A 21,388-nucleotide genomic window follows, 5' to 3' on the forward strand; every position below is an offset into this window, starting at 1 on the left:
CGGTGTCCCCGCATCCCCTCGGGCCCGGTCTCGAACCGGCGGCGCTGCGGGAACGGCGCTCATGAGGATCCGCCCAGCGCCCCGCCCACTCGGTGATTCTCGCTTCCCATTGGTCAATGTCCGTGCCAGTTTTGGCCACTCCGCCGGTTTTTTTTTTGTTGCTCGCCTTTTCTATGCCTCGCCTTCCGCGCGCGCTGATTGGTGAAGTGTGACGTCACTGCGGCATCTCCTCTGCGTTCATTGGGTGGAGCTGCTGTCCCTCAGACTGCTGAGGCGGTGGAGGCGGTGGCGGCCATTTTGGAGCAGGGCGCGGGGCCGGACGCAGCGGAGGGAGCGCGGAGCTCCCCCCTCGTCGCCATGGCAGCTCCGCTCGGTACCGGCGCCTTCACGGAGGAGACCGGACAGGAGAAACAGGTGGGGAACCCCCGGGGGAGGCAGGGGGTGTCCGGCCGTCTCCCACTGGCTCGCCACACGTCCCTCTTTCCAGTCCTATGCGGTCATTGGTTGTTTCTGTTGTCCGTCTTGGGAATGCCGGGCTCTGATTGGCTATGCCCCTGCGGGTGGGTGGGACTTCCTTTTGGGCTCTATGGCGGCGTGGGGGGTGCGTGGGGTTGGTGGGGTGGGATGGGGGCAGTGGGGCTGGGATTAACCCGGGATGGGGCTGGAAGGGGCTGGGATTAACCCGGGATGGGGGCAGTGGGGCTGGGGTTAACCCGGGATGGGGCTGGGATTAACCCAGGATGGGGGCAGTGGGGCTGGGATTAACCCAGGATGGGGGCAGTGGAGCTGGGATTAACCCAGGATGGGGGCAGTGGAGCTGGGGTTAACCCGGGATGGGGCTGGGATTAACCCGGGATGGGGGCAGTGGGGCTGGGGTTAACCCGGGATGGGGGCAGTGGAGCTGGGGTTAACCCGGGATGGGGCAATGGGGCTGGGATTAACCTGGGATGGGGGCAGTGGTGGGTGTGGGGGAAGGAGACTGGGAGATGTGGAGCTGAGGGGAGCAGTCAGGCATCCTGGAATGGTTTCAGGGGACAAAGCTTTGGGTGCTGTTGTCAGACCCCCTGACCCCTAACATCCTATCTAGGAACACTAAAAGCTTTCCAGGATACTCAAAATCCTGCTTGGAATTCCTGATCCTTGAATCCTTGAAATCTTCCCCAGGACCCCCAAATCCTAACTGAGATCCTCCAGAATGATTCCCAAGCTCCCAAAATCCTGTTGAGGATCTGGAAACCCTCACTTGGATCCCCAAATCCTAACTGGGATGCCCAAAATCCTTTCCAGGAGACCCAGACCCTACCTGGGAGCACCAAGAACCCTCCAGTAAAACCTTCAAATTATAACTGTACACCTAAATATCCCCCCAGCCGCCAGGGTGATCTGGGAAGGGAGATCAGGGAATCATGGATTGGTTTGGGTTGGAAGAGCTCTTAAAACTAACCCAGTGTCACCCCTGCCATGGCAGGGACACCTTCCACTGTCCCAGGCTGCTCCAAGCTCTGTCCAGCCTGGCCTTGGGCACTGCCAGGGGCAGCCACAGCTGCTCTGGGCACCCTGTGCCAGGCTCTCCCAACCCTCACGGGAGGGAATTTCTTCCCAAAATCCAGCCTAAAAGCCCAGTTTGCCAAGCCCTACAACAGCGTGGGTGCTTGGAGGTGCTCCCAGGTGGGAAGGAGCTCTCCCTGTCCCTCAGCTCCCCCAGGGAAAGGCTCTTTGTGGCTGGGAAGGTGTCGGTAATATTTTCCGAGTGCTTTTCCAGGGAAGCGCCCCAGGGCTGGAATGTGCTGCTGGATGTTGTGTAACAGCATCTCAGGTGGCTGTGGGGCCGCAGGGATTGACACCCCTTTGTGTTCCAGGACACTCAGGAGAAGGACAAAGCCGTGGCCCCCGAGAGGGCAGAAGAGGCCAAGCTCAAGGCCAAATACCCCAACCTGGGCCAGAAGCCCGGAGGCTCCGATTTCCTCATGAAGAGGCTGCAGAAAGGGGTACGTGAGTGTCCCTCGGTGGGACGGGCCCCAGGGATCAGCCCAGGGCTCCCCCTGCCAGAGCCTGCCTTGGCTCTGCATCCCCCCAGCAGATCCCACCCTGTCCCGAAACCCGGGAAAAACCCTGAACTCGGGGTGGAACAATGCTGGGATCCCTCCCTGGGATCTCCAGAGTTGATGTTTTAGCCCTGGTTTCAGTGTGCTGGTCCAGTGCAGGTGCAGCCAGGCCTGTCCTTGTGCTCCCTGAGAACGGAATTCAATCCCTCAGGAATGGAAGAAATCCCTCTCCAAGAGCCATCCTGCTCTGGCCCTGCTGGCTCCTCTCCTTGCAGAGGCTGCTGCAGAAAACACAAACCCTTCCCAGGCTGCAGGCAGCCAGTGGCTGGGTCCCCTCCCTGGTGCCATTCCCGGTGCCATTCCCAGTGGCATTCCTGTATCATCCCCATTGCCATTCCTGGTGCCATTCCCAGTGCCATTCCCATGCCATTCCCATGCCATTCCCATGCCATTCCCATGCCGTTCCTGGTGCCATTCCTGTGGCATTCCCGTACCATTCCTGATGCCATTCCCATGCTATTCCTGGTACTGTTCCCTGTTTCATTCCCATGCCATTCCTGGTACCGTTCCTGGTGCCATTCTGTGCCATTCCCAGTGCCATCCCCAATGCCATTCCCAGTGCCATTCCCAGTGCCATTCCCAGTACCATTCCCAGTGCCATTCCCTGTTTCATTCCCGTGCCATTCCCATGCCATTCCCGGTGTCCCCCTCACCCCTCGGGCAGGATTTGCTCTCTGCTGTCCCCTCCCTGTCCGTGGCTGTTCCCAGCTGTCCCGGGGCTGTTGTGGGGCCCAGCACCGGAGGGAGGGCTGTGATGGCTGTGGGGGGTGCCCCTGGCTGGATTCCAGGTGTCCCCAAAGCTGCTCCATCCCTGCTCTCCTCACCTGCACAGGGAAGAGAGCAGAAGGCTCCTGGGCTGGGAGAAGGACAGGGAGGGATCAGTGCCTGAGCACCATCAGGGGCAAAAGGGACTGGACTGGGGGAAATGAAATGAATTTATTGTCCATCAAATCGGAGCTGAAAAAAGAATAAAAATAAATAATGTAAAAGAAATAAATCCTAAAAAAGCACCTAAGAGGTCAGGGGGGGTCTCTGCTCCCCATGAACCCCCATGGGCTGCCAGGGAATTTCGGCTTGAGCTTCTCCTGCCCCTCCCTGACTTGATGCCCACAGAGTCTCTCGCACGTTCTCACTCCTCTGGCCACAATTCCCATCTCCACAATCACTTTTTTTCCCTTCCTAGTTCTGGTATTCCCAAGGCTCAGCCCTGCCCAGTGGCAGCTCCGTTCCAAACTTGGCTACGCAAACCTGGTGCGGGTTTTTATCGGGACTGGGCACCCTGAGGATGCCTCGGGACACAGCCAGGCTCTCCAGGGCAGTGGGATGGGGCCGTGCTGGGAAGGAGCAGAGTCCTGGGGTGATTGATGTGATGATGTGATGTGATAAGGCACTGAAATGATGCCCTTTGAGCTGGGAGGTGGCCCCCAGCCGTGGCCTGGCGGGCAGTGCCCTTGGGAGCTGCATGGTCCAGGAAAGGCCTTGGCAGCAGCCAGGATTTGTTCTCTGGGGCAAAAGTCCTGCCTCTATCACCCTGGCTCATCATCGCAGTCCAGAGGATCCCTGATGGGCTGTGCCTCAGCATTCCAGGGACTGGATCCCTGTTGTGCAAGGGCTGAGTAGGTCAAGGCTGGTCCCAGCCGGGCTCGGTGTGTCAGGGGTGCCTTGAGTCAGGCACTGGAGCTGCCACCCAGGGCTGGGCTGAGTCACTGGCTCTTGGCCAAAGGCCTTTTCAGGCAGGCCAGACTCACTGCTTGGATTTCCCCCTTGTGTGATGTTTTCATGGCCTGGTTTAGAGCAATCCCAACACTCCCTAAAGGATCCTTGTGGCTCCGCTCTTCCTGCGCACCCAGTAACGCAAACACCTCTTCCTCCTGCAGCAAAAATACTTCGATTCTGGCGACTACAACATGGCCAAGGCGAAGATGAAGAACAAGCAGCTGCCGAGTGCAGGGCCTGACAAGAACCTGGTGACAGGAGACCACATCCCCACGCCCCAGGACCTGCCTCAGAGAAAGTCCTCGCTCGTCACCAGCAAGCTGGCGGGGTAGCCTGCACTCTCCCCTGGGGGCTGCCCCTCTTTTTGTCTCTTTTCTTTTGGCTAAATGGATTGAACTTCACTGTACCATAGGGACGGGAGCACCAGAATCCACGTAGTTGTTTGAGTCTTTCCAGCGAACACACCCCAAACCTGAGTGGAGGGGCAGGGTTGGGTTGGCCCTTCCTCTCAGGGAGGCTTTGCCTTAATTTTCCTGCTGTTTGAAACCATCCTGGCTCACAGAGCCATTGGAACGCTGCCTCTTCGCTGGGAGGAGCGGGAGAGGGCTCGGGGGAGGCACCTGGAGGAGGGGAGAGCGTGGGGCTGAGGCGTGGGAGGGGATTTCGGGCGTTGGGGGTTGCAGAGACCGACCCAGCTGGGCAGGAGGTGTGATCCCAGACCTGGAAAGTGATCCCAGACCTGGAAAGTCTGATCCCTGATCTGGCAGGTGTCATCCCAGATAGGGAGAGTCTGATCCCTGACCTGGCAGGTGTCATCCCAGATAGGGAGAGTCTGATCCCTGATCTGGAAAGTCTGATCCCTGATCTGGTAGGTGTGATCCCAGACCTGGCAGATTTGATCCCAGACCTGGCAGGTGTGATCCCAAGTCTGAAGGCATAGTCAAGTGTTTGCGTCAAGAGCTTCAAAGTGAAGAAATTGGCTGAGATGAAGAAAGAATTCCAGGGGGCTGGTGTTGGGCTGAGCTGTCTGGGATCTGTCCCTGGCTCAGCTCACGGGGTACAGCGTGTCCAGGGCTGTGGGAGAGGGTTTGGGCAGTGTTTGAAACATCCCTGTGGCTGGTTTGGGGGTAGAGCCCCAGCACAGCTGCCCCAAGGCCATGGGGCAGTTTCTGTGTCCCTGGTCAGTTCTGCTCCGTGTCTGGCTGAGGGTGAGGTGAGGACAGCTCCTCTCCCAGCACCAGGGAGGTGGGAGCTGAATGCAGCAGGAGCTGAGGATGCAGCAGAGCCCTGCCCAGGCACCTGCAGCCCCAAATTTGGGTGCTCACAAAGGACCAGCACAGCCAGGGAGAGAGATTTGTGCTGCTGGAACTGATACTGGAGGGAGAGAGGCAGGACTGGGAGTAACCACCCAGAAAGGGATAAAAAGCACCAGAGTGGAATTTGAAGTGTTGAGGCAAACCTGTGTTTCGAAAATGTTGAGCATCCTAAGCTTGGATTCCTTTTTTCTCCTGTTTTTTTCCCTTTTTGTGTTTTCTTTGTCTCAAGCCTGGGGAAAACAAAACAAAACCCCCGAACTAACACCAACATCACAACAACAAAAAGCCCCAAACCTAACAACCTGTTGCTGCAGCCCTGCAGAACCACACGTGCTGGGGTGGCCCTGTCCCCTCCTCGTGCCCTGGATCCCAGCGGCCTTTTCCCCTGCAGCGGGAGGTGTGGGCACACCCGTGCCAGGGCATCCCGAAACTTGCCCCAGTTTCAGCCCCATTCTGGAAGCACAAGGGCCAAAGGGAAGGGGAGGCAGGAGTGAAGGATGCTCGGGCAGGGCTTTCCTTCTGCTGTGTTCCTGCTCGCCCGGGCGTTCCCTGGGAATCTGTGTCACCTGTGTCGCTTTGCTGGCGCTGGTCGGACCGAGGTGTTGCTTCCCGGGAGTGTTTGCCGAGGGTGTGCTGGAATGCGTGTGTGCCTCCGGGTGGTTCCTGGATCCTCCCCTGAGAAACAGGCTCTGGGGGCCTTGGGGCTGCCCCTGGTCACTCTGGGGAAGGGGCCAGGAATGTGGTGGGACTGGGACCTGCCCCTTGTCCCCACGGGGTCCTGCTCTGGGCTCCAGCACTTTTCCAGCCCTTGTGTGACCTGGCCGGGGCAGTGGCTGCACACCCTCCTCGGATGTCCTGCTGTGTGTCCCAGCCATGTTGTAAATAGATACAAATATATTTAAAAATATATAATTTTTTTACATGTTCACCTCTTCTGGAGTGCTGTGCTTGCTTTTTATTAAACCTCAGAAGGGGAAATAAAACCCGAAAGAGGAAATAAAGTGAAGTGTGCAAAGGGGCGGCGCTGCTCCGGGGCTGTCCCTGTGCTGGGGGGGTCAGAGGGAGAGGACAGCCCCCCAAGCATCCCTCTGCCTGCTTTTCCAGGTGTGCTTGCGCAGGAGGGAGGGAGAAGGGATGGGACACCGCAGGATGAGACCCAGCAGGAGCAGTTCTGACCGGGTTGGGGACCGTGGCTGGGGTTATTCCCATTCCGCCCCAGAGCCAGGCCGGCAGGGCAGGGCGTGATGCTCCTGGTGCTGGGTGGGTGAGGGCTCACAGCAGAGACTGGGGGCACAGGGGAGGGGATTTAGGACATCCTTCCACACAAGGACATCCTTCCACACTGTCCCACCGTGGCCACCTTTGTCCCCGCTGTCACCCCCGGGGTCTCTCCAGGTGCCTTCTGCCACTCCTGCCTCACCCACCTCGAGGCTTCATCTTGATCTTTCCTTGCTCCCACCTTTTCCCCGGAGCTCTCCGGCCCAGCCGGGTGTGTCGCTGGGCTGGGCCTTGTTCCCAGGAATCCTCCGACTCTCCCGAAGCTTCGGATTCCCCGGCACCGGGAATTCCCCAGCCCCTGGGGTGCACCCGGGTCCCCAGGGACCCGCAGGGACCCGCAGGGGACGAGCAGGGACGCGCCGTTCCAGCCCGGGCCGTGTTTGTGCTAAAGCTTGGCACCGCCTCACAAAAATGTGCTTGGGCGCTGCCAGAGCTCCCTGTTATTGCTCCTGGTGCCAAAGAATTCGCTTCCCCGACAAGGACGCATTCCTTGGGGCCGTGGGAAGGATTTTGAGAGGGACGAGCTTCGTCTCGCTGGACCCCCAGTCAGCCCCGGTTTGGGGGGGTGGCAGCAGGGATGGGAGCTGGGGGGGTGAAGGGACCCCCAGGGGGGATGCACATCCCTGTTTTTGCTGGATCTGGGACACGAGGGCTCCAAACAGAGCGCAGTGATGCGCAGTATGGGGACAGAGGCTTGGATTCGTCACAGTTTGTCCCCAAAAACGCTGACCGGGGAGGTGGCAGCTCTCAGCGCCTCCCTGGAGGGGAAGGAGGAGCTGCACTCTCCCAACATCTGGATTTTCATCCCCGCCTCTGGGGTTCCCTGAAGCCCGAGGCACCGGGATCTCCTGGCCCCGAGACCCCACAGCTGGGAGGGGCAGGGTTTTCCTGGGTCCCTTTTGGTGCTGGGGGCTCAGCACAGAGCCCACCCTGCCTGTGCTGGGAGGGGACACCAGACCCCTGTCCTGAGGCCCCTGTCCCAGCGTCTCACTCTCATCACATCCCAGTTTGGTGATGCCACCAGCTCATGGGGGCTGGGGGCTGGTGTCACCTCCCAGGCGAGAGCCACGGCTCCACCGGGGACTTTGGTGGCCTTTGGTGACACAGAGAGGCCCCAGCACACCTCCCTGGGAAAGCTTTTGGGGAGTAACTGCAATTCCAGAGGCTCCAGACCCCAATTTCCCGTGTCTTGGGAGGCACCAAAGGGCTCTGAGTCTGTTTCTGGTCAGCAGCTCCCAGGCAGGAATGGCCCCAGCCCAGCCCTGCAGAGCCTTTGCTCCACACCCACCTCTCCATCCCGGACTCCCTGGGAGGTGGGGATGGAGCAGAGCCCTGGAAAGGGATCCAGCAAAGGGGTGTTGGAGACCTCCAGTCCTTCCCCACTGCCCCAGGGCAAACCCACAGCGTTTCCCTGTTCCTGGAGGGTCTGATCCACCTGCACAAAGCCCTGAGGCGTCTCCCCTGGCCGAGCTGTGCCCAAAGCAGGGCGGATTTTGAAGGCATCTCGCTCGGTCCCAGGGGTGAAGGAGGGGCCTGTGGCCAGGGGAGACAAAAATTGACACCCAGTGCCCCAAGGGCGCCGAGAGTGACCCGGGTGACACCAGGGTGACCACCCAGGTCCTGCCCGAACCCCGAGGACACCAGGTCCTGCCCTGCCCTGTGACCTCTCCGAGCCGGTGGGTGCAGGGGGATTTCAGTCCTGGGGGAGATGTGGGACAACCCACCAAGGGCTGAAGGAATGGGGCAGTTCCCCACCAACGCCCAGGTAAGCGAGCCAAGGTCAGAACGGGCTTGAACCAGACAGATCCAGGCGGGATTCCTTAGAATCGTGGAATAGTTTGGGTTGGAATTTTCTTTTAAAAGCCATCTACTCCAACTCCCTGCAATGAGCAGGGCCATCATTACTACATCAGGCTGCTCCAGAGCTCTGTCCTTCCTGACCCGGAATGTTTCAAGGCGTCTACCACCTCCCTGGCCAACCTCTTCCAGCGTCTTATTACCCACATAATAAAATTTTTCTTCCCTTTATCTACCTGCTTTTAGTTTAACACCATCACACCTCATCCTGGCGCAATCTGTCGGGGCTGGATCACGCTCCCTGCTTTCCAGCCCCTCTCTGTCCGCGCCGGGGAGGGCTCTGCTGGCTCCCCGCACCCCGGGGATGCTCGGTGCCGCAGAACCGTGAACGAGCCCGGCGGCCGAGGCAGGGCAGGGCACACACGTGGCCCGTTCGGCGAGGACGGTCCCTGGTGCTGGGGGGTCTCTGCCTCGGGGGGGTTCATCGGGGGGATGAGGGAGCGGTACAGCACCGCCGGGGAGCTGCTGCTGCTGCCCGGTACCGGGAAGAACCGGGGACACCGCGAGCGGGGTACCGAGCTCGGTCGGAAGGGAGGAGGGGGTGGTCTCTCTCTTTTTTCTCTTTTTTTTTTTTTTTCCGCCGAAAGAACGGAAGCGGAGGTGGAAAAAAAGGATCTGTCCGGGTCCCGCCCCCGCCCCGCCCCTACGGCGTCAGAACGGCCGGTTATATAAATCGGCCGCGCCGGTCCCGCCCGCACCCCGCCGGCCGCTCGCACCGGGCGCCATGTTCGCCGTCAAACCGAAAGCCGTCATCGGCTTCAACCTGTACTGCGGCGGCGGCCCGGCGCTGAGCCCCGGCGGGCCCGGGGGCCGAGCGGAGCCCGCGGCCGCCGCCGCCGCCGCTGCGGAGCCGCCCCGCGACCGCTCCGGGGCCGCCGCCGGCCGCGCCGACCCCCCCCGCGCGCTGATTGGCTGCGGCGCGGCGCCCCGCGCGCTGATTGGCTGCGGCGCGACTCTCTGGCGCCCCGAGGAGGAGCTGGACGGCTGCGAGCCCGAGCCCGAGCGCGGCCCCGCCGCCGACTCCTTGCCCGGGACCCCCCCGGGGCCTCCCGACGGCCTCCGGCAGGACTCGCTGGAGCTCATCGACCGCTACCTGCGGGAGGTGGCGGGAGAGGCGCAGCCCAGCTCCAAGAAGCTTTTCCCGGGCCTCCTGGGTGGTCCCGGCCGGCCCGGCGCGGCGGGGGACGCGGTGATGGAGAAGGCGCTGGAGACGCTGCGGAGGGTCGGCGACGGCGTCATGAGGAAACACGAGCTCGCCTTTCAAGGTGTGTGTGTGTGTGGGCCGGAGGAGGAGGAGGAGGAGGCCGCCACCCCCGTCGCAGAGGCCGGTGCCGCCCGTCGCCGTGGCCGGAGGGGTTTGGGGAGGGGGTTCGGGGTGATCCCCTCGGAGCCTGGGTGGGGTCAGGGCCGGGGTCGCTCCTGGGATGTGGCCTTGGTTCGGAGGGGGTTAAATAAAGCAGCTGGGAAAGCGATCAAAAACGAAACTGAACTTTGTTCCATTGGGCCGGGGGAAAGCCGCTGTTGGTGTGTGCGGAGGAGATAATTTAGTTACAGATTAGCCCCGGTTCCTCCTCGCGTCCCCCCCTCGGCTCGGAGTGACTGTGCAAATAATCCCAGGCGTCCAAAGATTAGTTAGCTCAGGAGTTTCAAATCCTCACCTCCCCCCAGCCGAGGTGCAAAGGGAGTTTTGGTGGGGGGAAGTCTCCTGGGCAGCGTGTTCCTAGAGCCGTGGAATGGTTTGGGTTGAAACAGAGCTCAAAACTCATCCGGCCCCACCTTCCACTGCCCCCGGCTGCTCCGAGCCCCATCCAACCCTTGGACCCTTCCAAGGATCCAGGGGCAGCCACAGCAGCTCTGAGAAACGTGTTTTATTTTATTTCACCCATTTCTGCCGGGCCCCGAGGCAGCCGTGGGAAGCTGGCTCCCACGGGGACGAGCTGGGAGTGGGAAGTGCCGGATTTGAGGTGGTTTTCAGTGGCTCGGGCGGGTTCGGAGCCGCTTTGGGCGGTGGGATGCCAGGGCAGGATGGAGCCCAGGCCAGCAGCATTTCCTCCCGAGGAGCTGTGTGGTGAAACACCTTCCTCCTGCGAGGAGGATGTGCCAGTTTCTCAGCTCCTCGGGGTTGGGGTTTTTTTTTTGGCTTTTTATATTATTTTTTTTTCTTGTTTGTTGAGCACAAAGAGCTTCGGTTTCATCCTTAGCTGCGCTGGTGGGAAAGGCAGTGGGATCAGTTCCTCTGTCCCAATTCCCGAATTCCCGGACGTGCTTGTTGAATGACTCTTGGGAGGAGCGTCCAGGCGGAGCCGTGGATTTTTTTTTTTTTTCATCCCATTCCCCGGGTTTTTCCCCACATTTTTCACTTTCCCCGTCCCATTTCCCACCCCCGCGCGGGTTGAAATTAAGGATTTTAAAATCCCGATTCCTGGCTCATTTAGAGGGGGAAACCCGGGAGTAATTAAAGGAGGGGATGAGGATGAATTTTCGAGAATTTCCTGGAATGTGGGATCAGGGGGAAATCCTGTATTCCAGCCCGGGAAAATGAAAAAAGACCGGAAATTCTGCCTAAGAAAAAAAACGGGCTCGGGAGGAAGGGAAGGTTTGGAGCCGGGGAAAAAATGGGAATAAAGAGGAAAACTCCAGGGAAAACAAGAAAAGAGACCCGGGAATGGAAAAAAAATCCTGAACTCTTGGTATTTATGGTAATTTTGGGATCCCCGGGGGGTGTGATTTGGGAGTTCCCAGTGATATTCCCTGCCTTTCCCCCCGGTATATCCTGCGTTTTTCCCCCGTGTTATTCGCGTTGCTCCCGGCGTTTTGTCTGGAATTCCCGGCGAGCTGGGCAGGGTTTTTCTGCAGGGACGGTGATTTCCTGAGTTCCCAGGGGTGGGGAACTGCCTTTGGGAATGAAGGCTTCTTCCTGCAAGTTTGAGCAACAACAAGCAGCGGAGCCTTTCGGTTTCGCAAAGGCTTGTTTGCTCGCTGGAGGTGGAGCTGGGGGAATTCTGCTCTCCCGGACCCCATCCCGTGTTCCCTGGCTGGGAACTGCTCACCCTGGGCTGGGATTAGGGAATTCTGCTCTCCCAGACCCCATCCTGTGTTCCCCGGCTGGGAACTGCTCACCCTGGGCTGGGATTAGGGAATTCTGCTCTCCAGACCCCATCCCGTGTTCCCTGGCTGGGAACTGCTCACCCTGGGCTGGGATTAGGGAATTCTGCTCTCCAGACCCCATCCCGTGTTCCCTGGCTGGGAACTGCTCACCCTGGGCTGGGATTAGGGAATTCTGCTCTCCTGGACCCCATCCCGTGTTCCCTGGCTGGGAACTGCTCACCCCGGGCTGGGGTTAGGGAATTCTGCTCTCCCAGACCCCATCCCATGTTCCCTGGCTGGGATTAGGGAATTCTGCTCTCCTGGACCCCATCCCCTGTTCCCCGGGCTGGGATTAGGGAATTCTGCTCTCCCAGACCCCATCCCGTGTCCCCAGCTGGGAACTGCTCACCCCGGGCTGGGATTAGGGAATTCTGCTCTCCCGGACCCCATCCCATGTTTTTCCCCAGCTGGGAACTGCTCACCCCAGGCTGGGATTAGGGAATTCTGCTCTCCAGACCCCATCCCATGTTTTCCCACAGCTCACCCCGGGCTGTGGTTCTGGAGGCAGGCGAGTGTGACATCCCCGAGACAAGGGGAGGAAGGAACTGGAAGTGTCTCAGGGGCTGGGTTTTGTCCGGCCCAGGTGTGGGAAGGCGGCAGAGCTCTCTGAAGGAAGCAGGATTCTCCCTTCCGCCCCTGACCCAGCTTTAGGGGCTCCAGTGAGGGGTGTGTGTGTGTGGCTCACACCCTCTCCCTGCTCCTGTCCCTAAACCCCCAATCTTCCAGGAATGCTGCGGAAGCTGGAAATCCAGCAAGAGGAGGACCTGCAGTCGGTGGTGGAGGTGGCTGCGCACGTCTTCAGCGACGGGGTCACCAACTGGGGCCGCGTGGTGACGCTCATCGCCTTCGGAGCCTTCGTGGCCAAGCACCTGAAGAGCATCAAGCAGGAGCAGAGCATCGGCTCCCTGGCCGGGATCATCGCCGACGCCCTGGTCTCGTCCAAGCGGGAGTGGCTGGAGAGCCAGGGGGGCTGGGTGAGTCACTGCCCGCCCCCAATTCCTCGGCTTGTCCCCCACATTCCAGCCTCTTCCTGTGCCTGTGACACGGCCACGCCGCTGACTCACAGCTCCCAGGGAGCGGGGCGGGCTCTGGGCCTTGGGGCTTGACTCACCCTGAGCTGCCTGAAGTGGTTCGAAGGAAAAAAAAAAACCAAAAAAAAAAAACCCCACCCCAGTTCCTGCCCAGCCTGGGGCAGCGTTCCCAAAGGCAGGGCGATCCTGGGAGTGCTGAGCTGGCTTGGTGGCTGCTGGGGTGGCTGAATTGGGGCTGGGGGAGCACAGTGGGGTGTTTGAGGCTGAATTGGGGCTGGGGGAGCACAGTGGGGTGTTTGAGGCTGAATTGGGGCTGGGGGAGCACAGTGGGGTGTTTGAGGCTGAATTGGGGCTGGGGGAGCACAGGGGATGTGCAGAATGAAATGGGACTGGGGGAGTGGAGGAGCATAGTCTGACATACTGGGCTGAAATGGGGCTGGGGGGAGCAAGGGAATGTTTCTGGCTGAATTGGGGCTGGGGGGAGCACGGGGGATGTTTCAGGCTGGAGCACAGGGGATGTTTGAAGCTGGAGCACAGGGAATGTTTGGGGCTGGAGCACAGGGGATGTTTCAGGCTGAATTTGGGCTGGGGGAGCACAGGGGATGTTTGAGGCTGAATTGGGGCTGGGGGAGCACAGTGGGGTGTTTGAGGCTGGAGCACAGGGGATGTTTGGGGCTGAATTGGGGCTGGGGGAGCACAGGGGATGTTTGGGGCTGAATTGGGGCTGGGGGAGCACAGGGGATGTTTGGGGCTGAATTGGGGCTGGGGGAGCACAGGGGATGTTTGAGGCTGAATTGGGGCTGGGGGAGCACAGTGGGGTGTTTGAGGCTGGAGCACAGGGGAAGTTTCAGGCTGAATTGGGGCTGGGGGAGCACAGGGGAAGTTTCAGGCTGGAGCACAGGGGAAGTTTCAGGCTGGAGCACAGGGGATGTTTCAGGCTGGAGCACAGGGGATGTTTGGGGCTGAATTTGGGCTGGGGGAGCACAGATGATGTTTCAGGCTGAATTTGGGCTGGGGGAGCACAGGGGATGTTTGAAGCTGGAGCACAGGGGATGTTTGAGGCTGAATTGGGGCTGAGGAAGCACAGGGGATGTTTCAGGCCGGAGCACAGGGAATGTTTCAGGCTGAATTTGGGCTGGGGGAGCACAGTGGGGTGTTTGAGGCTGAATTGGGGCTGGGGAAGCACAGGGGACGTTTGAGGCTGGAGCACAGGGGACGTTTGAAGCTGGAGCACCGGGGATGTTTCAGGCTGAATTGGGGCTGGGGGAGCACAGGGGATGTTTGAGGCTGGAGCACAGGGGATGTTTGAGGCTGGAGCACAGGGAATGTTTCAGGCTGAATTTGGACTGAGGGGAGCACAGGGGATGTTTGAGGCTGGAGCACAGGGGATGTTTCAGGCTGAATTTGGGCTGGGGGAGCACAGGGGATGTTTCAGGCTGAATTTGGACTGAGGGGAGCACAGGGGATGTTTGGGGCTGGAGCACAGGGGATGTTTGAGGCTGGAGCACGGAGGATGTTTCAGGCTGAATTTGGGCACCCAGGGCTGTGCCCATCCGGCCGTCCCCCTCCTCCCCACGAGGGCTGCCTGGCAGGACCCTGACCATCCCTCCCCTCTCTCTCCCAGGAGGGATTCGTGGACTTCTTCCGAGTGGAGGACCTGGAGGGCAGCATCCGCAACGTGCTGATGGCGTTTGCGGGGGTGGCCGGCCTGGGGGCCAGCTTGGCCTACATGATCCGGTGAGGCCGGAGCTGCCCGGCAGCGGGACTTCGGGAGGACTGGCTCCCTGGGGCTGCAGAGCTGCCCCCTCCCTCAGGGCGTGCTGCTGGAGCTGGACTTGAGCCACCCGAGGAGGAAATGCAGGGATCCCCGGAGCGGCTCGTTCCTGAGGAGGAGGAGGAAGCTGTGAGCCGAGGCTGCGGGCGCCCAGGGAGGATTTATCGCTTTGGGGAACGCAGCGTGGAAGAGTTGTTCCTCTGCTTCCTTGGAGAGGATGCTGCTGGGGGGAGCTCAAGTGGACTTGCTTCACTTTTGATCCTGGAAGGAAATTTGGGAGCTCCAGCAGCTCCTGCCTGGACTGAGGCCCCTCCTGGGCTGGGCGAGGCAGCTGAGCCTGGAGCAGATGTTTGAGGGTTGTGGTTGTGGGGTGTTTTTTTTTTTGGTTTTGTTTTGGTTTTTTTTTTCTGGAAATAGCACCTTCTGCTGCCGCTGCCCTGCCTAAACTTGCAGCTCTGTTGCTGGAGCAGAAGCACTGGATGCAGGAAACGCTGTGCCAGCCTGCACCTGTGCCCCAGGTGCTGCCAGCGGGCCCTGGGAGTGGCAGAGCTGTGCCAGGCCTGGGACCCTCCCCGTGGGGCAGGGGCTTGGAGGGGCTGGGGGGTCACAGCCAGCCGTGTCCCGGCCCCGAACAGCCGAGACAGCTCAGAATTAGCGCGTGCATTTTGTAAGTATGTAAAAAAAATCCAAAAACAACCCACCCCCCACCGTGCTGGGGAGGATGTAGAGAACCTGTAAATGTCTATAAATCTGTAGAATATATACGTTTTTACAGACCCAGATGGCACAGAAAGGAGGAATTCATTCTGAACGTGGCCGCGCCGCGCTTCGTTCCCCTCGGAGGCGGCGTTTTTGTGGCAGAGCCTCTCCCCCCTGCCTTGGCTCCTCTCAGACCTCTCCCTCCAGCTCTCGAGCGGCCGGGAGTGTGACAAAGCGGCCGTGGGCTCCGTGTGACCACGGCAACAGCTGATCTTTCTGTTTGTTTTCATCTCTTTTTTTCGGTCGCTCTCGCCCTCCTGGCGGGGGCGGGGAGCTGTGGAAGCCCGTCCGGCCGCTTCCTTCTCTTTTCCCCTCCTCTCTCCGAGCCTCGAGCTGATCTTTGAATGTAAAACGTCCTGGGGCTGCCCCTGCTCCTGCAGGTCCCTCAGGGCTGGCCCTGGGCTCCTCACAGCGTGGTTTTGCTGCCCGGGGTTGGGGGCTCACGGAGCTTTGCCCACCCCTGGCTCGGGGGGCTGCTGTGGTGGGACCCCGCCGGGACGTGAGCTGGAGCCTGGGCCATGCCCAGCTCAGCCGTGGTGCTACAGCCAGGCCCTGCTTGTGTGCAAAGCAAGCTGTAGTTTGGTCAATAAACGTCTCTTTCTGTTCTCATTCCTCTGGTACCAAACTCTCCGTTACCCCCAGGGAGGGGCTGAGCTCCCCCCTGGATTATTGGAGGAGGGTTTGGGGTGCTGGTGTGACTTCTGGGGTTCTCCTGGATTGCTGGAGAAGGATTTGGGGTGTCTGTGTCACCTCTCACGTTCTCCTGGATTATTGAAGGAGGGTTTGGGGGTGTCTGTGTCACCTCTGGGGTTCCCCTGGATCGTTGGAGAAGGGTTTGGGCGTGTCTGTGTCACCTCTGGGGCTCCCCTGGATTATTGGAGGAGGGTTTGGGGTGCTGGTGTCACTGTTGGTGTTCTCCTGGATTGTTTTAGAAGGGTTTGGGGTGTCTGTGTCACCTCTGGGGTTCCCCTGGATTGTTTTAGAAGGGTTTGGGGTGTCTGGTGTCACTGTTGGGGTCCTCCTGGATTATTGGAGAAGGGTTTGGGGTGCTGGTGTCACTGTTGGGGTTCCCCTGGATTGTTTTAGAAGGGTTTGGGGTGTCTGTGTCACCTCTGGGGCTCTCCCTGGCCGTGGCTCTGGGTGCCCCCGAGGTGGGCGCCTCGTGCTGGGTTTGTGCTGTGCCAGCTGCAGCCCTGGGCACGGGGCCGTTCCTGTCCTGGCTGTGCCCCTTGCCCGTTCCAGGCCTGGCAGTGGGGGGCTCTGGGCTCAGAGCCCCACGTCGGGTTGGGCTGGACCTTGAACCTCCTCTCGTTCGCGGCCTCCTGCTCCAAACCCCAAACGCTTCCAGGGCTGGGGAATCGGCGATTCTCTGGGGGTGCTGGGCCGGGCTCTCACCCAGCGCTGCTGTGCGGCTCCTGTGTGCTGCTGCAGTTTCCCTTCTTCTTAGGGCATGGGGGAATCTCTTTTCCTCCCTCTTCAGGGGATCCCTGCACCCCCAGACCTCCCCAAATTCCCATCCCTGATGCAGGCACCAAAAAACCTGCTGCGGGACCCCAAAACCTGCTGCGGGCACCCCAAAACCTGCTGCGGGCACCCCAAAACCTGCTGCAGGCCCCAAAAAACTGCTGCAGGCCCCAAAAAACTGCTGCAGGCACCCCAAAACCTGCTGCAGGCACCCCAAAACCTGCTGCAGGAACCAAAAAACCTGATACAGGCACCAAAAAAAACTGCTGCAGGCACCCCAAAAAACCTGATACAGGCACCAAAAACCTGATACAGGCACCAAAAACGTGCTGCAGGCACCAAAAACCTGCTGCAGGAACCAAAAAACCTGATACAGGCACCAAAAACGTGCTGCAGGCACCCCAAAACCTGCTGCAGGCACCCCAAAAAAACCTGCTGCAGGCTTTGGGCTGGATGCTTCCCCTCTCTCGGCTCCAGGAGCAGCTCCGCTGGAAAAAATCCCCTCTGGAGAGGGAAAATCCCGTCCCCAAATCCAGGCCGGGGCCGCTGTCCCTGGAGCACCGAGCCCCTGCGCTGGGGGAGAGCAGCAGCAGCTTCCCGAGGCTCCCCAAAAACCAGCCCCGAATTCTGCCGCATGGCGCTTCTCTGCTTTTATTTCGGGGCGTTTTTTTAGTTTGGTTTGGGGGTTTTTTTGTGTTTTTTTTTTTTTCTGGTGTGGTTGTTTGCTTGGGTTGTTTTGTTTTGTGTTTTTTTGTTGTCGGATTGTTTCGGGTCCGTTCGGTTGCCCCGGGGTGCGGTGGGGCCCGAATGCAAAACTTGGGGTTTTGCCATGGAAATATGCAAAGGGAGGGAGGGATCGGGGGTGCGGGGGCGGCTTTGGGGTTTTTGGGGGTGCGGGTGGAGCTCAGGGTGCGGGGGATTCCCAGGGGTGTGGGGTGGGAGGGGTTGGGGCGTTGGTGGCTCGCGGATTTGGGGGTGGGTGTCTGGGAGGGGTTGGGGTGCAGGTGAAAGCTGGGGTGAATGCCAGGGATTTGGGGTGTTGATGTATCCCAAGGATTTGGGGTGTTGATGAATCCCAGGGATTTGGGATGTTGATGAACCCCAAGGATTTGGGGTGTTGGTGAATCCCAGGGATTTGGGGTGTTGATGAACCCCAAGGATTTGGGGTGTTGGTGGTTCCCAGGGATTTGGGGTGTTGGCGAATCCCAGGGATTTGGGGTGTTGGTGGTTCCCAGGGATTTGGGGTGTTGATGCCTCTCAGGGATTCGGGGTGTTGATGAACCCCAAGGATTTGGGGTGTTGGTGGTTCCCAAGGATTTGGGGTGTTGATGAATCCCAGGGATTCGGGGTGTCGGTGCCTCCCAGATTTGGCTGTGGGTGTTTGTGGGGTGCTGGGCTGCTGTCGGGGTTTGGGGTGCTGGTGGCTCAGAGAAGTTGGGGTGCAGGTGGAGCTCGGGCTGGTTTTGGCTCCAGGGGGGGTTTGGGGTGCTGATGGCTCCCACACTTTGGGGGAGCTTGGAGTGCTGCTGGAGGGGGGAATTTGGGGTGCTGGTGGCTCAGAGAAGTTGGGGTGCAGGTGGGGGGTTGGGTGTGGGTGCCAGGGGGGAGGAATTGGGGTGCAGGGGCCTGGACCGGGTGGGGGGGGTGGGGGCTGGACTAGTTTTGGGGTGTTGGGTGCAGGTTCCTGCAGCAGTTTTTGTGTGTGTGCAGCAGTCTTGGGGTGCCTGCAGCAATGTTGGGGTGCCTCTATCAGGTTTTTTTGGTGCCTGTATCAGGTTTTTGGGTTCCTGCAGCAGTTTTTGGGTGCCTGCAGCAGTTTTTTGGTGCCTGTATCAGGTTTTGAGGTGCCTGTATCAGGTTTTTTGGTGCCTGCAGCAGTTTTGGGGTGCCTGTTTCAGTTTTTTTGGGTGCCTGCAGCAGTTTTGGGGTGCCTGTATCAGGTTTTTTGGTGCCTGTATCAGGTTTTGGGGTGCCTGCAGCAGTTTTTTTGGTGCCTGTATCAGTTTTTTGGGTTCCTTCAGCAGTTTTTTTTGGTGCCTGCAGCCGTTTTTTGGTGCCTGTATCAGGTTTTGGGATGCCTGTATCAGGTTTTTTGGTGCCTGTATCAGTTTTTTGGTGCCTGCAGCAGTTTTGGGGTGCCTGTTTCCGTTTTTTTGGGTGCCTGCAGCAGTTTTTGGGGGTGCGGGGCTTTGGGCTGCGTTTCCTGGAAGCCGCCTGGCCCCGCCGATAACCCCGAGCTTTCCACTTCCGCGCCCGCCGGGGCTTTTTCGCAGAAGCCTCCGCGACTTTCCCCGAACTGAGCTGTAAAAAAACACCGGGGAGGAGGAGGAGGAGAGAGGGGGGGGGGAAAGATTAAAGATTAAAGATGAAAACGCCCCGCTGGTGCTGCTGCAGCACCCCAAAAAGCCTGGCACCCCTCAGCGCCCTGCTCTGGGGCGCTCTCGGCGCTTTTGGGGTGAAGGAAATGTTGGGGAGCAGCTGCAGCAGCAGCTGGGTCCCCAAAACTCCCGGCGGGGGCTTCATGCAAATGCCCAAAATCCCCGCTGCGCCGAAATCCCCCGCTCGGTGCCGCGCCGGGTCACGCCCCGCGGCTGCTCCGCTTTTTTTTTTGGGGGGGTTCGGGGGTGCTCCTCCGGCTTGTGGGGCAGAGGTTTCCCTTCGGGGAGCGGTCCCTGCCCTCTCCCCCCATCTGTGGGGTCTTTGGGGGGCTCGGGGTCCGTTCTGGCAGGACAGAGGTGTTTTGGGGTGGGGGGGAGCAGGGTGACCCCTCACTGCAGGGACCTGGCCCTGGGGGTTTCGGGGTGCCGCGGCTCCCCGGGATTGCCGCCCCCAGCCGGGGCCGCCCCGTTCGGGCTCGGATGGCGAAGGTTCGGGTGGGTGTCACAGCCCCCCCTCTCTCCCTCCCCCGGCTCCAGTTTTGGGGTGCGGCGCTGGGGTCTCCCCTCCTGTCCCCTCTCAGGTCCCGCCTCTGGCCGGGCTTGGGGAGGGGAACCCCGGGGAATAATTAACCACGGAAATGAGAAGGAATTAAATGAGAGGCTCTGGACGCCCCCGAGGGTTTTTTGGTCCCTTTCCCAGGAACTCGGGTGCCCGTGGCACCCCTGAACCCCATCCCAGCCTGGCCGTGGCACTGGGCTGATCCGTGAAGGCTTCCTCCTTCCTCCTCCTCCTCCTCGCCCTCCTTTTCTCTTCCTCCTCCTCCTCTCCCGGACTCCCAGCCCCCCTGGCCTGAGGGTTATGGGGGTACAGGGGGTGCTGAGGGCGCGGTTTGGGGGTGTTTGGGGGGATTTGGGTGCTGTAGGGGGCACAGGGGCTGCTGAGGACATGGTTTGGGGGTGTTGAGGACGCAGTTTCGGGGTGTTGAGGACGCGGTTTGGGGGGATTTGGGTGCTGTAGGGGGCACAGGGGGTGTTGAGGACGTGTTTTGGGGTTATGGGGGCACAGGGGATGCTGAGGATGCAGTTTGGGGGTACAGGGGATGCTGAGGACACGTTTTGGGGCTGTTTGGGGGTACAGGGGATGCTGAGGACACGTTTTGGGGCTGTTTGGGGGTACAGGGGGTGCTGAGGACACGTTTTGGGGATGTTTGGGGCTGTTTGGGGGTACAGGGGGTGCTGAGGACACGTTTTGGGGCTGTTTGGGGGTACAGGGGATGCTGAGGACACGTTTTGGGGCTGTTTGGGGGTACAGGGGGTGCTGAGGACACGTTTTGGGGATGTTTGGGGCTGTTTGGGGGTACAGGGGGTGCTGAGGACACCTTTTGGGGCTGTCTGGGCTCGGTGCCCGCAGGGCCGGCCCTGCCCGGGCAGGAGGCTGCGCTGACTCAGGCTGGAATGTGCTGGCAGCACGCGGCGTTCCCGTCCCAGCGCCAGCGCCCCGGGCACTGCCCGGGCACTGCGGGCACCCGCGGGCACCGGCGCGGCCCCGGGGAGATCCCAGGGAGATCCCAGTGAGTTCCAGTGCACCCCAGTTCTGACATCTGAGGGCACATCCAGTGTGTCCCAGTTTGCCCCAGTGTGTCCCAGCACCGTCACGGACCGGGAACAGGGAGGACAGGGGGGACAGGCCAGTCCCTGCAGGTTTTGGGGTGTCCCTGAGGGGGGACAGGGGGGACAGGCCAGTCCCTGCAGGTTTTGGGGTGTCCCTGAGGGGGGACAGGGGGGACAGGCCAGTCCCTGCAGGTTTTGGGGTGTCCCTGAGGGGGGTCAGGCCAGTCCCTGCAGGTTTTGGGGTGTCTCTGAGGGGGGACAGGGGGGACAGGCCAGTCCCTGCAGGTTTTGGGGTGTCCCTGAGCGGGGACAGGGGGGTCAGGCCAGTCCCTGCAGGTTTTGGGGTGTCTCTGAGGGGGGACAGGGGGGACAGGCCAGTCCCTGCAGGTTTTGGGGTGTCCCTGAGCGGGGACAGGGGGGACAGGCCAGTCCCTGCAGGTTTTCGGTGTCCCTGAGCAGGGACAGGGGGGTCAGGCCAGTCCCTGCAGGTTTTGGGGTGTCCCTGAGCGGGGACAGGCCAGTCCCTGCAGGTTTTGGGGTGTTCCTGAGCGGGGACAGGGGGGACAGGCACAGTCCCTGCAGGTTTTGGGGTGTCTCTGAGGGGGGACAGGCCAGTCCCTGCAGGTTTTGGGGTGTCTCTGAGGGGGGACAGGCCAGTCCCTGCAGGTTTTGGGGTGTCCCTGAGCAGGGACAGGCCAGTCCCTGCAGGTTTTGGGGTGTCCCTGAGCAGGGACAGGGGGGACAGGCACAGCCCTGCCGTGGGTGACCCGTGGCACAGCCTCACGTCCCTCTGGAAAGCGCTGGGACCCCAAATTCATCTGTCCCCCCACCCCGGGGTGCCCCGCAGGGTGGGAGCTAAACCCAGCCCTCGGCCAGGCTGGGGGTGTGTCGCTGTCACCGCCCGGGGAAACTGAGGCCGGGAGCCCCTCTCTGAGCTCCAGGCTTTGGAGGT

At 60.6% G+C, this 21,388-nt stretch overlaps 2 protein-coding genes across 3 annotated transcripts; both read left to right on the plus strand.

Annotated features, from left to right (window-relative positions):
* Positions 1 to 258: 258 nt before the first annotated feature.
* On the plus strand, positions 259 to 6,065 carry ENSA (endosulfine alpha). 2 transcript variants are annotated; one of them, XM_040088291.2, is made up of 3 exons: positions 259 to 414; positions 1,860 to 1,988; positions 3,983 to 6,065. In XM_040088291.2, the coding sequence occupies exons 1-3, from the start codon at positions 358 to 360 to the stop codon at positions 4,151 to 4,153; spliced, it is 357 nt and encodes a 118-aa protein (XP_039944225.1). In that variant the 5' UTR covers positions 259 to 357; the 3' UTR covers positions 4,154 to 6,065. The 2 variants fall into 2 exon arrangements, with proteins under 2 accessions (XP_039944225.1, XP_039944226.1); XM_040088292.1 differs by lacking the exon at positions 259 to 414 and adding an exon at positions 571 to 601.
* A 2,931-nt stretch (positions 6,066 to 8,996) lies between these two features.
* On the plus strand, positions 8,997 to 15,592 carry MCL1 (MCL1 apoptosis regulator, BCL2 family member). Its single transcript, XM_040088301.1, has 3 exons — positions 8,997 to 9,537; positions 12,146 to 12,393; positions 14,075 to 15,592. The coding sequence occupies exons 1-3, from the start codon at positions 8,997 to 8,999 to the stop codon at positions 14,189 to 14,191; spliced, it is 906 nt and encodes a 301-aa protein (XP_039944235.1). The 3' UTR covers positions 14,192 to 15,592.
* The last annotated feature ends 5,796 nt before the right edge of the window (positions 15,593 to 21,388 follow it).

Source organism: Hirundo rustica, chromosome 29 (assembly GCF_015227805.2).
Source record: "Hirundo rustica isolate bHirRus1 chromosome 29, bHirRus1.pri.v3, whole genome shotgun sequence".
In the NCBI taxonomy this organism is placed as follows: Eukaryota; Metazoa; Chordata; class Aves; order Passeriformes; family Hirundinidae; genus Hirundo; species Hirundo rustica.

Excerpts from the sequence above, each read along its gene's own strand:
- ENSA (XM_040088291.2), top strand. The coding sequence starts at position 358 with ATGGCAGCTCCGCTCGGTACCGGCGCCTTCACGGAGGAGACCGGACAG. Across the intron at positions 415-1,859 it reads AGACCGGACAGGAGAAACAG|GACACTCAGGAGAAGGACAA; the intron begins GTGGGGAACCCC and ends TTTGTGTTCCAG. Across the intron at positions 1,989-3,982 it reads TGAAGAGGCTGCAGAAAGGG|CAAAAATACTTCGATTCTGG; the intron begins GTACGTGAGTGT and ends TTCCTCCTGCAG.
- MCL1 (XM_040088301.1), top strand. The coding sequence starts at position 8,997 with ATGTTCGCCGTCAAACCGAAAGCCGTCATCGGCTTCAACCTGTACTGC. Across the intron at positions 9,538-12,145 it reads ACACGAGCTCGCCTTTCAAG|GAATGCTGCGGAAGCTGGAA; the intron begins GTGTGTGTGTGT and ends CCAATCTTCCAG. Across the intron at positions 12,394-14,074 it reads TGGAGAGCCAGGGGGGCTGG|GAGGGATTCGTGGACTTCTT; the intron begins GTGAGTCACTGC and ends TCTCTCTCCCAG.